The 15138-nt window shown below is 36.8% G+C and overlaps 1 protein-coding gene across 2 annotated transcripts in view; it reads left to right on the plus strand.

The window, feature by feature from the left end:
- TMF1 (TATA element modulatory factor 1) overlaps positions 1-11867 on the plus strand; it is a 36464-nt gene extending 24597 nt beyond the window's left edge. For both annotated transcript variants that reach the window (XM_066244796.1, XM_066244797.1), the window contains 7 exons: positions 5172-5364; positions 6333-6402; positions 6615-6707; positions 7571-7672; positions 7945-8097; positions 10057-10182; positions 11230-11867. In XM_066244796.1, coding sequence (XP_066100893.1) covers positions 5172-5364; positions 6333-6402; positions 6615-6707; positions 7571-7672; positions 7945-8097; positions 10057-10182; positions 11230-11373 — 881 coding nt within the window. In that variant the 3' untranslated portion in view covers positions 11374-11867. The remainder of the gene's footprint in view (positions 1-5171; positions 5365-6332; positions 6403-6614; positions 6708-7570; positions 7673-7944; positions 8098-10056; positions 10183-11229) is intronic.
- The last annotated feature ends 3271 nt before the right edge of the window (positions 11868-15138 follow it).

Consider the following 15138-nt stretch of genomic DNA (forward strand, 5'->3'; position numbering starts at 1 on the left):
AGGCTAGGAGTTGTCCTTATTGTGATTTTTAAACTGGAGTCTACAGGCCCTGGCCAGGTAGCTAAGTCAGTTAGAGTGTCATCCCAATAGGCAAAGATTGTGGGTTCAGTCCCCAGTAAGGAAACGTACAAGAATCAACCACTAAATGCATAAATAATGAGTGGAACAATAAGTCAATGTTTCTCTTTCTCTTTGTCTTTCTCTCCCTTTCTTTCACTCTAAAATCAAAAGGTATGGTTAAAAAATAAAAAATAAACTGGAGTCTGCATAGTCTCAATGATGTGGTGTTGAGGAATATAGGTGAAGCCACAGGCAGACATATTGGATAGTGCTAGTAATAGGGCTGTTGATGCAGTGTGGAATGAAGTATTACATGTATTATAGAAATATTAGATCTACTTCAGTGGGGGAAAAATACAAAACATTCTTGCCTTGGCTAAATCTCAGAATCTTACCCGCTAATCTTGTCTTTTTTTTTTAAAAGAAGAACTTTTGTTCAGGTAATTGTAGCTATACATGCAGTTATAAGAAATAGTACTTTCATATATCAGCATCTCCAAATATTGTTTTACAAAATTATAATATTACAACCAGGGTATTGACATTGATAGTTTACTGATCTTACTCAGATTTTTCCAGTTTCATTGGTACTTATTTGTGTGTGTCTGTGTGTGTATTAATTTTCTTCACAATTTTACTACTTGTGTGGGTTCATGTATTCATCACTACAGTCAAGATATTGAATAATTCCAATACCGAAGATTCCTCATGTTGCCCTTTTATAACCACACTGACCACCTTTGTGGCCCTCCTCCCCTGTCCCAAATCCTGGGCAACCACTCATCTGTCCCGTATTTCAAAAATTTTGGAATTTCAAAATTCTATATGGATAGAATTGTGTAATATGTGACATTTTGTGATTGGCTTTTTCTCTCAGCATAATTCTTTGGAGATTCATTCCTGTTTTTAAGTGTGTCAGTGATTAGGTTTTGTTGTTGTATTTTTATATTCAGTGAGAGGAGGGGAGACTGAGAGACAGACTCCTGCATGCTCCCGGACCAGGATCCACCCGGCAAGCCCATCTGGGGCATTGCTCCATTGCTCAGCAACTGAGCTCTTAGTGCCTGAGGTGGAGGCCGGGGAGCCATCCTCAGCACCTGGGCCAACTCATTCCAGTCAAGCCATGGCTGCAGGAGGGGAAGAGAGAGAAGTAAGAGGGGGAGGGGTGGAGAAGCAGATGGGCACTTGTCCTGTGTGCCCTGAGAATTGAACCCGGGGCTTCCACATGCCAGGCCGACACTCTTATCACCGAGCCAACTGGCCAGGGCCTGATTAGGTTATTTTATTAGTGTTGTTTTATGTACGTATGTATGTACCACATTTCGTTTACTTGATAAAGCCTATATGGGATGTCTAGGTTTTGTCTGTATAGATAAGCTTCTATGAACATTCATGTACAAGTTTTAGTGTGAATATACATTTTCATTTCTCTGGATAAATGCCCAGATGTGCATGGGTAGTTGAGCTTTTAGGTTTTTTTTTTGTTTGTTTGTTTTTGTATTTTTCTGAAGCTGGAAACGGGGAGAGACAGTCAGACAGACTCCCACATGCGCCCGACCAGGATCCACCCAGCATGCCCACCAGGGGGCGATGCTCTGCCCCTCCGGGGCGTCACTCTGCCGCGACCAGAGCCACTCTAGCGCCTGAGGCAGAGGCCAAGGAGCCATCCCCAGCGCCCGGGCCATCTTTGCTCCAATGGAGCCTCACTGCGGGAGGGGAAGAGAGAGAGAGGAAGGAGAGGGGGAGGGGTGGAGAAGCAGATGGGCGCTTCTCCTGTGTGCCCTGGCCAGGAATCGAACCCGGGACCTCTGCACGCCAGGCCGACGCTCTACCACTGAGCCAACCGGCCAGGGCCGAGCTTTTAGTTTTTAAAGAAAATGGCAAACTTTTCCAGAGTGGCTGTATGTATAAGAGTGACCCAGTTTCCCCATGTCTTTGCCAGGGTTTGTGTTCTCCCTGTTCTTCACTTAGTCCTGCAGGTGTGTAGTGGTATCTTGTTAGGATTTTAATGTGCATTTCCCTGAAGACTAATGATGTTGAACATCATTTTATGTGCTTATTTTCTATTTGTATATTCTCTTCAGTGAAATGTCTGTTCAGGTCTGTTGCCCATTTTCTAATTGGATTGTTAGTATTTTCATGAGACTTCTTTATATATACTAGATAACTAGTCTTAGATAATGTGGTTTGCATTTCTTTTCGCCAAGTCTGTAGCTTGACTTTTTATCCTGTTCACACAGAACAAAAGTTTAAAATTTGGAAGAAGTCCATTTTATCCATTTTTCTTAAAAAAAATTTTTTTCAATTAGTTAACATTCAATATGATATTTTTTCATGTGTTCCACATAGTGGTTAGGCATTTATATACCTTACAAAGTGATCGCCTGATAATTCTTGCACCCACCTGGCACCTGGTTATTAGTTATTGATTGTATTTCCTATGCTGTACTTTACAACCCCATGACTATTTTGTAACTGCTAATTTTTACTTCAAAAAAAATTTTTAATTGATTTTAGAGGGATAGAAGAAGGGATGAAGAGAAAGAAACATCGATTTGTTGTTCCACTTATTTATGCATTCATTGGTTCATTGGTTGATTCTTGTGTGTGCCCTGATTGGGAATCAAACCTGCAACCTTGGTATACCAGGACAACACTTCAACAACTGAGCTACCCAGTCAGGGCCTGTACTTTTGAATTCCTTCATCCTTTTCACCCAGCTCTCCAGTACCTCTTCTGTCTGTCAACGATCAGTTCTTTGTATCTGAGTCTATTTCTGTTTTGTTTGTTCATTTATCTTGTTTTTTTAGGTCCCACATTTAAGTGAAATCATATAGTATTTGTCTTTGTCTGACTTATCTCACTTAACATAATAACCTCTAGATCCATCCATGTTGTTGCAGCTGGTAAGATTTTATTCTTTTTTTATGATTGAGTAATATTCCTATATATACCTACTGCATCTTTTTTATCCATTTAAATTAATTACTGATAGGCATGTAGATATTGCTATTTTATTAATTGTTTTCTGATTCATTTTGTGGTGCTCTCTGTTCCTTATATTTTTTCTCTTGTAGATGACTTTCTGTAGTGTTGTGTTTTGGATTCTTTTCTCTTTATTTCTTGTATAGCTCCTGTGGAATTTGGTTTGTGTTTTTCATGTGCTTCATCTTTACCAAATTATGATTATAACAGTCTATTTTAAGTTAATGGTCACTTAAGTTCAAACATGTTCTCAAGTCATTACTATTTTTATTCACCCCTCCACATTTATGTTTTTGTCATTTTTTACTTCTTGTGTGTGTGTGTTTGTGTTTGAATCCTTTAGTTTACTGTTGTAATTATATATGCTTTTCCTACTTCTGCCTTTGAACCTTTGTGCTAGTTTTAGTGTTGGTTGATTGCTGCTATTATGCATTACTCTTTGTTGGTGAGAAATTTTTATTGCAATATTTTCTCATATTTTTAATTAAAAAATTATTTTTTTTTGTGACAGAGACAGAGAGAGTCAGAGAGAAGGACAGATAGGGACAGACAGACAAGAAGGGAGAGAGATGAGAAGCATCAGTTCTTCATTGCGGCTCCTTAGTAGTTCATTGATTGCTTTCTCATATGTGCCTTGATGGATGGGGGGGGGGAAGGCGGGCAGGTCTACAGCAAACCGAGTGACCCCTTGCTTGAGTCAGCGACTTTGGGCTCAAGCTGGTGAGCCTTGCTCAAGTCAGATGAGCCCACACTCAAGCTGGCGACCTTGGGGTCTCAAACCTGGGTTCTCTGCATCCCAGTCCGATGCTCTATCCACTGCGCCACTGCCTGGTCAGGCTTAAAAATTCTTTTTTAAGAAGTCCTTTTACATTTCTTATAATACTGGTTTGGTGTTAATGAATTCCTTTCGTTGTCTGGGAATATCAGTTTTTATTTTTATGGCTCATGCTTTTAGTGTCAAATCTAAGTACACTTTGCCTTTTCTTGGATACTGAATATTTCTTTTTTTTTTTTAAATGTTCTCTGTTGCCTTTTTTTTTGTCTATTTTTTTCTATTTTTTTAATCTTTTATTTTTTTACTGAATCCAGAGAGAGGAAGGGGGGTAAGGGGGCGACAGAAGCATCAGTCTGTTTCTGTATGTGCCCCGGCCAAGGACCAAACCAGCCACCTCTGCATTGCAGGACAGTGCTCCACCAAGCGAGCCATCAGCCAGGGCATATTTCTTTTTTTCATAAAATTTTTATACTTTATTATTCATTTTGAGTTAATTTTTATATACAGTGTGAAGTTTAGTTTGAGAATTTTTTTTTTCTTTTTGGCCTATAGATGTCCAGTTGCTCCAGCACCATTTCTTACAACTGCTCTTTTATTTTTAATGCTTATTTTATTGGTTTTAGAGAGAGGAAGGGAAAGAGCAGAAAAGAAACAGGAAAATCTGTTTCTATATATGCCCTGACTGGGGATCAAACCGGCAGCCTCTGTGCTTTGGGACAGTGGTCTAACCAACTAAGCTATCCGGCCAGGGCATCAACTGTTCTTTTCGTTTGTTTTTTTGTATTTTGTTTGGTTTTTTTTTGTGGCAGAGAGAGTCAGAGAGAGGGACAGATAGGGACAGACAGACAGGAAGGGAGAGATGAGGAACATCAATTCTTCTTTGTGGCTCCTTAGTTGTTAATTGATTGCTTTCTCATATGTGCCTTGATCGTGGGCCTTCAGCAGACCGAGTAACCCCTTGCTCGAGCCAACAACCTTGGGTCCAAGCTGGTGAGCTTTGCTCAAACCAGATGAGCTCACGCTCAAGCTGGTGACCTCGGAGTCTCGAACCTGGGTCCTCCATATCCCAGTCCTACGCTCTATCCCCTGCACCAGCGCCTGGTCAGGCTCAGTTGTTCTTTTTATACAAATTCCACTTTCAAATAAAAAGATTTAGGGGAAAAATGATAAGCAGATAGAAATAAAATTGTTTTTGTTTTTTTTTTGTCACTGTAGCAGTCCTGCCCTAGGCACTAAGCAGTTACAGATTTAAGTGTAGTAGCTATTGCATCATTGAAAGTCAGAACTGACTGGTATCTTGGTGTCTTGGGTATATGTATCTGTGATTTTTCTTTTTTTATCCTCTGTTCAGGTGAATCTCAGACCTTGTTGGCAGCAGCGGTTGAAAGAGAACATGCAGCTACAGAAGAACTCCTAGCCAACAAAATTCAGCTGTCTTCTTTGGAGTCACAGAATTCTCTCTTAAGACAGGAAAACAGTAGATTTCAGGCCCAGCTAGAATCAGAAAAAAATAGGCTAAGAAAACTGGAGGATGAAAATAATAGGTGAGCATATTTCTTGAGTGTCCATTTTTGGTAGCTTTATGACTTTTTAAAAAAAGATTTTATTTATTTATTTTACAGGGGGATGGGGGGAGAAGTATCAATTCATAGTTGTTTCACTCTAGCTGTTCATTGATTGCTGTTGTTTGTGCCTTGACTAGGCAAGCCCAGGGTTTTGAACTAGTGACCTCAGCATTCCAGGTTGACACACTATCCACTGTGCCACTACAGGCCAGACTGCTTATGACATTTTAAAGCACTTAAAAATATATATTGTTGGCTTTTGGCTTCATGTCACTGAGAACTAAAAATATATAAGATATATTTGGCAAGATATAGTACTGGGATTCATTGAATCTTACATGCATTCTTGAAATTGTGTGGCATATTCTGTACATCTTTGCTAGGGTAAATATTTCATTGCTTTAATCAGATATGATAAAGGAGCCTGTAACCACAAAATAGTTTGGAGACCATTTACTGGAGTTAGCTGTGTTTCGCTCTTTCTAAGTAAATGTCCTGGTTCATTGGAAACTACAGGCTGTGAAATCCATCTATCTGAAATTATATCAAGGCTATGATTAATGTGTTTTTACCCTCAGTTCTTTCTTGGAAATTTTACTTTTAAAACAAGTTGTCAAGTAAAAATGATTTATAAAGTATATGAAATTTTGCAAATATTTTTATAGAATCCTCTAAAGCTTTTGCAGAAACTGAACATACTATGGAATGGTCATATTCAAAATTCTCTTTAGAAAGTCTTTTTAAATGAAATCTTAAAGTGCCAATAAATTAAGTGCACAAAAGTGTCATTGGGCTTCTGAGTAAAACCCAGGTCATCTGGAAAAACAATTGGAAAATCAATTTAGTAATAAAAATGACTACTAAATATATAACTGGAATTAATAAAGTAGTGTGTTTTTAATAGTTTGTACTTTTTTTGTTTTGTTTCATTTCCTCTGGCTTAATAGGTTCCAGGTTGAATTAGAAAACCTGAAAGATGAATATGTAAGAACACTTGAAGAGACAAGAAAAGAAAAGGTATTTCTGTCAGTGTTGACCTTGTAGCGCTTCTATAGAGGATAGTGGGGGTGGTAGCAAACTCATGAGACGGCAAGACAGAGTGAGTGAGCTGCTTGCGTTTGGAACTGGGTGGTTAGTCGTGAAACAAATAGGAGTTTATACTTTATGCTCTTCACTTTGAGACTGACTTACGGTGATAGGAATAATCTAAATGTATTTCTCTCCATTAGACATTTTTGAATAGTCAGTTAGAAATGGAGAAAATGAAAGTTGAACAAGAAAAGAAGAAAGCAATTTTTTCTCAAGAAGCAATAAAAGAAAAGGTATTGTATTTTGTCTTCTTTTGCTTTTGATGTAACCAGTTAGTATCTGTTGTGATTAATCATTAATTGTTTTGTAATTTTAGTTACACTTTTTAAAATAACATTTCTTATGTTTAAAATCAGTAGGATGTTGAACTCTAGTAATGTAATTAGTGTCATGTTCACAGTGAATCTAAAGGAATTGGAGCTTATTCAAAGAGATCTATGATTTCTAGGATTTGAATTATAGAACCTCTTTTTAAATGAATTTTGTGGTCTCTCACTGAAATTAATGCACTTCATTTGGCTTGTAGGCACTTTGGAAGTAAAACTTGTTCACTTTCTTTCTGGTTAATGAAGGTAATTTTTCTAAAGTGAGTTACCTATAAAAGATTGGTGTGTACTCAGTAGTTAGCATAATATATTAAAATTACCTATGTATACATTGACATTGCCTTTTGAATTTATTTGGAACTTAAAAAGAATACACTAAAAATTAAATGGATAAACCAGAACTTTTTTATGATTTATAAAATTCATTGGTAATCTTATTCTAAACAAATAGGTTTCGTTGGTATTATGTTACATAATAGGAAGAGGTGAGTTAATATAATTGTTTCAACAAGAACATTCTTATTCCATTTAAAACAAACCTAATTATGTTGTAATGTACATGGGTCCAGAAATGATTTGACCAAATCTATTTATACTTTTAAATTATAAAATTTTGTGCCTTGCAAGGATAAGACTTTAGAAGTTATATCTGGAACATTTTATAAGGAAGTTAGAACGAATCTTTGTTGCATTAATCCTAGAAAAGTTTGTTTTTTTTATTTTTCATTTTGCTCTTTAATGTGAACTGAATTTTTTTCTTATTTCTTAAGGAGCGGAAGCCATTTTCTGTTTCTAGCACTCCCACAATGTCACGATCAAGTTCAATAAGTGGAGTTGAGATGGCAGGGCTACAAACATCTTTCCTGTCTCAGGTGATGTTTTATTTTTTACATATGCTTAGTTCCTAAACTGAACAATAATAAAGGAAATGTGGCGATAAGAGTTAGCCTGTCACCGTGATCTTGCCGTTCCACAAGCAATTCTTCTGAATATTTGTGAAAGTGAAGAAGTATAGATGGTTTTCTGCCTTTGAGAAGGTCGTAGACATTGTAAAGCAAGAACTGACAGAATAATTTGTTTGAACCTTGTAGTGGAACACAATCTATAACAACTGAATAACTGTGTGCTTTCTTAAATAATGCAGAATGAGCCTCATGATCACTCACTTGGACCAATGTCTGTATCAGCAAATGGAAGCAACCTTTATGATGCTGTAAGGATGGGGGCAGGATCCAGCATTATCGAAAATCTGCAGTCTCAGCTAAAGCTAAGAGAAGGAGAAATTACTCATTTACAGGTATTGGGAAAATTAAATATGCTATAGAAGTAAATGAAATTTTGAGGGCCAATAAGTAGCACTCTTTATATCCATCTGAATTCTGAGCAAATTGAGAAATAAAATGAAGTACAGGGGGTCTTTGGGTTACAACAGTATCAACATACGATGTTTTGGTTTATGATGCTCATTCCCACGAAAACTTAAAACAATTGAGATGTGAGTGTTTCAGCTTACGCCATTAGTGTCATACTTACAGACTACATGGGCGAACGAGTTTGGTTGCACAGCAGAAGAATATGCTGTACAGTGTAGAATATGTAGTACAGTAGGTTTATGTGCTTTTCCTTTTTCTGTGGCTTAGCTGTGTTTTATGTTCTAGAATTAGATTATGATTTTACAACTGTGTTAGGACAGGTAAGTGACTTTGGCAAGGGTGTTTCGACTTATACCAAAATTGGGGTGACGTCACTGTTGTAGGAACAGAACTGTGTCATAACCCGAGGACCCCCTGTGGCACTTGAAGCCCAAAATGTATCATATTTATTAATGATTAAGGGCTAGTTGTAGAAATTATCAAGGACAAGAGCCAAATGAGCCTGCCTATTGCCAGAACCAGGGAGGCTTACTTAACTCTGTCACAGCAAATACTGGGCTGGAGCAGGAGCAGGAGCAGGCCTCCACAGGGGTTGTGCCCTGCCAGGTAAGACTAGGCATCTGGGAGGAGAGAGGTCTTTGCCAGCAGCTTTTCCAAACATTACAAAAGGGAAGTTGTTACATTGAAAAATACCTATTGCCAGATTTAGGTAAGTTGCTCCAACTCCCCTTGAGGACTGAGTAAAGGTGATGGGAGAGGTTAGAACTGGAACATTGTGCACATGAAAGGAAACATCATAAGCGGGAAGGGAGTACTTGCCCGTCATATCTTGCTTTAAAAAATAATGTAACAAGGCCCTGGCCAGTTGGCTCAGTGGTAGAGCATCAGCCTGGCGTGCGAGGGACCCAGGTTCGATTCTTGGCCAGGGCACATAGGAGAAGCGCCCATTTGCTTCTCCACCCCCCCCCCTCCTTCTTCTCTGTCTCTCTCTTCCCCTCCCGCAGCCAAGGCTCCATTGGAGCAAAGATGGCCCGGGCGCTGGGGATGGCTCCTTGGCCTCTGCCCCAGGCGCTAGAGTGGCTCTGGTCGCGGCAGAGCGACGCCCCAGAGGGGCAGAGCGACGCCCCAGAGGGGCAGAGCATCACCCCCTGGTGGGCAGAGCGTCGCCCCTGGTGGGCATGCCAGGTGGATCCCGGTCAGGCGCATGCGGGAGTCTGTCTGTCTCTCCCCGTTTCCAGCTTCAGAAAAATACAAAAAAAAAAAAAAAAAAGTAACAAGAAATGTTAAAATGTTTAATGTAGTTTGTGTTAAACTTGATACACTCAGAAGTAAAACTTTGCTCTTTTATTCCCATTGTATGATTTCAGTATGTTCAAAATACTACTTTATTAAAGAAGATCTTGAATTGGGAAAAATCGATTAGAATAATCTTAATGCTTATTTTATGTAACCTGGCATGCTGTACTTGAGGGCCCCAAATTAATTTCTCTGGTAGTCTGGTAATATGATCTGTACACTTGGAGATACAGTAGAGTATGGCTTTATTTCTTTGGGTTTTTGTAGTAATTTAGAATAACTAAAATATATGGTATTTCATTAGATTAGAGAAAAACACAGGGTTGCATAAGCCAGACAGATGATTGAATTCTCTTCAGTTCATTAGATCTTTCATAGTAAGGCCTGTCAATGGTATTACCTCTGAAGAAAGTCGAAACCCTTTTTTTGCTACTGTTTTCTTTTACTTAAGAAAGAGCCACCTCATGGTTATATGTTAATATACCTATTTCTTAAAAAATAACACATTAAATAAATATGTTCATACTAGTAGGAACATTTAACAAGCTATGTGTTGATTTAAATGACTTTCTGGTAATGTTTCTCAGCTAGAAATTGGCAATCTAGAAAAAACACGCTCGATAATGGCTGAAGAGCTAGTTAAATTAACAAATCAAAATGATGAGCTTGAAGAGAAAGTGAAGGAGATACCCAAACTTCGAACTCAGTTAAGGGTAAGTATTCTTCACTTAAGGATGAATCTAAAATATTTTAATCCAGTTAATGAATATATGTTTCAACCACATATATATGTTAATGATTTCTTTGAAAATTAGAATATTAGTATTTTGGTAAAGAACTTTAAAGGTAAATCTTTTATCTTGCTTTTCACATTCATTATACATTCAAAGTATTTTTCACAATCATGTTTAATCCCATATAGGAAAATAACTAGATTTTATTGGGCAAGGCTAATTTTAATACCCTTTTTATGATCTTAGTATTATTTTATTGATATTATATGTATCACAATTAGCATATTTGGTATATCAGTAGTCACTGTTAAGCCATTTATGAAATGGGCTTTTTTTTACTTTTTCCTTTGAGGTCAATGCCATGTAATGCTTAAACCACAATGAACCAAAGATATTAAAATTTCATCAAATGTGCTTAAATTAATGGGATAAAACACTGATTCGGCTATATATGGGGAAATTGTAGATTTAGTTGAGAGATATGGTCAACTTGATGGCTTGGTTTTTGCTTTTTTTTTTTAATTCCTTTGTAATTTATTTCAACAGACTGCAGTATGAGTTTAATTTTTCTAAGAGCTGACTATATACTCTTTTTTTTCTTCTTCTTTTCCAAGTGAAAGGAGGGGAGATAGATAGACTCCCACATGTGCCCTGACCGGGATCCACCAGCAACCCCCATCTGGGGCTGAAACTTTGCCCATCTGGGGCCATGCTTGCAACCAAGCTATTTTTAGCGCCTGAGACAGAGGCTTCATGGAGCCATCCTCAGCACCCAGGCCTATGTGCTCGAGAGCCATGGCTGTGGGAGGGGAAGAGAGAGAGAAGAGAGAAGGGTGGAGAAGCAGATGGTTGCTTCTCCTATATGCCCTGATGAGGAATCAAACCTGGGACTTTACATATACCAGGCCAACACCAGGGCATATACTTTAATTTAGATTATAATGTGTTTATTAGTGATATGTTTATGATAATATAATCAAGGTGTTCTGTACAGTATTTTACAAATTGTAAACATATATTTTGTAGGATTTGGACCAAAGATACAACACTATTCTACAGATGTATGGAGAAAAAGCAGAAGAAGCAGAAGAACTTCGATTAGATCTTGAAGATGTAAAAAATATGTATAAGACTCAAATAGATGAACTTTTAAGACAAAGGCTAGGTTAACCTCTGAAAATTACATTCCTATAAAACTGAATGTAACATTTAATAACTAAAAGTAGACTTTCAATAAAGTCTCAATTAGAAAGCAGAATTTATTGTAGAGTTCAAGAATTTTAAAAATTGTTTTATAGTATATAGTAATATTTGCAGTTAAATTATTTTGTGCAATATTTGAACTTTATTTTTGAAACTATCTTTAAAAATTTATATTTTAAAGCATCTTTTTTTTTTGGCTTGAATAGCAACAGAGATATATTACTTTATCCTTATATCAGTATGGTTAGAGAAGGAGAAGGTGTTCATACATTGTATTATAGCTTAAAAACTAATTGTATCTATAATTTGTTTGTATATATTGAGAACATTGAGTGATATTAACATACTGAGACTTTGAAATTTTTCACACTTAAATCTTCAACATTTGTAATTATTGCTCATGAAAGTGAACATTGTGTCCAAGAAAAAAAATATTAAACTTCCTGTTATTCCATTTTGAACTAATATTATTTTCATTTAATGTAGAAGCCACACTGGCACAGAGGTGTAAAGGGTGAATAATATAAATCTTAAAAATGTGATGTAAACATTTATTTCATCCAGATTCCACAATTAAGTCTATACACATATTTTCCCCTATTTGGAGAAAACTATAGCTATTTAGAGTTATCTAGACATGGTTGGGTCATGGAAAAAATGTGCTTATAATGATGGTATCAGTAACATTTAAGTGTTTTTGAGAGGTTTTGTTTTTACTACCCTATAAAATGAATCAAAGTAATAAAATTAACAATTTTTTAAAATTAATTTTCATATTTTGGAAAGCCTTATTTTTGGCACATTAAAAATGAATGATATAGAACATTCTTAAAATAGAGAAATTATAGGAGTTAATTTAAATTTGGCACTTGCAATTCTGTGTAACTTATTTTTTTCTTGAACCTTTAAACACAAAAAGTGCAGAATAGTTTTAAAAAATAGCTATGCCTTCTTCCAGATGTTATTTTGTTCAAAAGTTAACCAGGCTGTGTTTTGTAATTGTGAAATATTTTAATACCTTTTATTACTGAAAGTCATTTCCCTGCAAATACAAATATCATTTAATTTTTAGTTCTTTTGAGAACTAGACTTCATACTATAAGAGTAAGTAAGCCATGTTGAAGAATTTGAATGCTTTTCGGGGCAATTCAAGTGGCATTTTTATTCTTTTTGTAGTCCAGACAATATTTCTGTCACTGGATCTCTGATGTTTAGCATTAATAAATATTCTTTCAAAGTGAGCCAGATTCATAAAATTAATTTTCTGTAGTTTAGTGGTAAAATGAGTGACAGCTTTTTGTCACCTTGAATTTATTTATTTATTTTTAATATTCAGGGGCTGACAGGGAATAAGACTGACAGCAATAAGAAATGTACAGAATTAGAAGATCTAGGAAACTGAAGTTGCAAAACCCTGTCAAGTGTTTGAAACTAGAAGTTTAGGAATTATTAAATTGTTTTTAAAAATATCCATTAGTGAGAGAAAAAAAACAGTTGTGAAGAAAAGATTGAAATAAAACTCCTGTACCTTCCAAGTTTATAATATTAAACATTCTCTTCTCTTAAACCTTGTTAACATTAATAAAACCAGTTTACCTTAAAACGTTAAAGGGTTTACAATTACTTAATTAAATAATTCAAAGCAGCTAATTTACTTTCTGGATATATATTACCATATGGTCTTTATCTATAATGAATAGTTGATATTCATAAATTGAGAAGTATACTGAATCAATTTCTTAAAAAACTCCTCTAAATAACAATACATATTGAAATTGGTTGCCATATTAGCTTTGTCATTAAGACTTCTCTATCCATACTCCGGTAAAATAATATTTACATTTTAATGGATAAGAATATAGTTTGCAGTTACATGTTTCCATTCTTTTTTTTAAATTTTTTAATTTTATTCATTTTTAGAGAGGAGAGAGAGACAGAGAGAGGAGAGAGAGACAGAGAGAGAGAAGGGGGGAGGAGCTGGAAGCATCAACTCCCATATGTGCCTTGACCAGGCAAGCCCAGGGTTTCAAACCGGCAACCTCAGCATTTCCAGGTTGACACTTTATCCACTGCGCCACCACAGGTCAGGCCCTATGTTTCCATTCTTGAAAGAATCTTAATTTCCAGAAATAAAAGAAGAGTCAAAAGTGGTATGAACATTGTTTTTTTTTTCCATTTAGACATCTAGGTACAAATGATAGGCATCCTTTCAATTCTTGGGAAGCTAAATTAATATCATTTCTTGGCCTTGGCTGGTTAGCTTAATCGGTTAAGAGCGTCATCTGGAAATTACAGGTTGTGGATTCTATTCCGTGTCAGGGCACACACAGGAAACAACTAAGGAATACACACGACTGAGTGGAACAAATGAATGCTTCACTTCCTCCTCCCCTCTCTCTCCCTTTCTCTCTCTGTCTCTCAAAAAATCAAAAATTCCTGGCCTGATAACTTGGTTGGTTGGAGCATCATCCTGGGGCACAGAGGTTACCAGTTCCATACCAGTTCGATTCCCATTCAATTCCCTGGTCAGGGCACATACAGGAGCAGCTCAATGATCCTGTCTGTCTCCCTGCCTCTCAAAAAAAGAAAAAAATATACTATTTCTTCTTTTCATTTGCCTCTTTTTCGAGAATTTCCAGTGTCACAGTGTTAGCACATAAAAATGTATCAAATGTTATCTATGTTGTGATTTAAGATATCCTAAATATGGATAATTTCTAAACCTAAGGAAACATTAGTGTTACGGGGTTTTTTTGTTGTTGTTGTTTGCTTTTTTGTTTTTTTAGAGAGAGAGAGAGAGAGATGAGAACCATCAACTCCATAGTTGCAGCACCTTAGCTGTTCATTGATGACTTTCTCATATCTGCCTTGACAAGGTGTAGGGGGGCTCTAGCTGAGCCAGTGACCCCTTGTTCAAGCTAGTGACCATGCAGTCAGGTCTATGATCCTACCCTCAAGCCAGTGACTTTGTGCTCAAGCCAGATGAGCCCGCCCTCAAGCTGGTGACCTTGGGTTTTCGAACAAGGGTCCTCTGTGTTTCAGGCTGACGCTCTATCCACTGCGCCAGGCTAAAACTTTATTCTAAACGACTACAATTCATTTTGACTCAGCTATCAGGAAAGCTACATTTCCTGCACATAACAAAAATAGGGTTGTGGCAAGTAAGCTGAGAAAAGCATTTTAAAAAATTACTGTCCTTATTGGTATTGGGTTGGCAAGTATATAATATGCAAACCTTTTACATATAGAGTGAGTTAATAAAGTACTTAAGAACAATGACTGGCACATGTCAAAAACCACGTGTTTTTGCATTATTTGTAAAACCTAGTTTAGCAGGTTACTAATGGAACTTGCTGCAATTCTCGTATCAGCATCTAAAAACTTACTTTAAAAGCATATAAGCCTTTGGAAAGAAACTGTCTATGATCATATTACTTAATCTTAGTGACTTCACGTGTTTAAGCATCAGCCTTCACATAATTCGTTCAAGTTGAATCAGTATTGACTAATAACTTTAATATAAACTCCACAGAATAGCATTTGAACTTGGTGAGTTTTCGGATAGTACCCAGACAAGCAAGTATACTACAATATGATGTGTGAGTACTCCAACGAACCCTCACCACCAGACAGGCCAGATGTGAAAGTTACAGTGGGGCCTGACCTGCGGTGGTGCAGTGGATAAAGCATTGACCTAGAACACTGAGGTCCCTGGTTCAAAACCCTGCACTT

This window comes from Saccopteryx bilineata, chromosome 10 (assembly GCF_036850765.1).
Source record: "Saccopteryx bilineata isolate mSacBil1 chromosome 10, mSacBil1_pri_phased_curated, whole genome shotgun sequence".
In the NCBI taxonomy this organism is placed as follows: Eukaryota; Metazoa; Chordata; class Mammalia; order Chiroptera; family Emballonuridae; genus Saccopteryx; species Saccopteryx bilineata.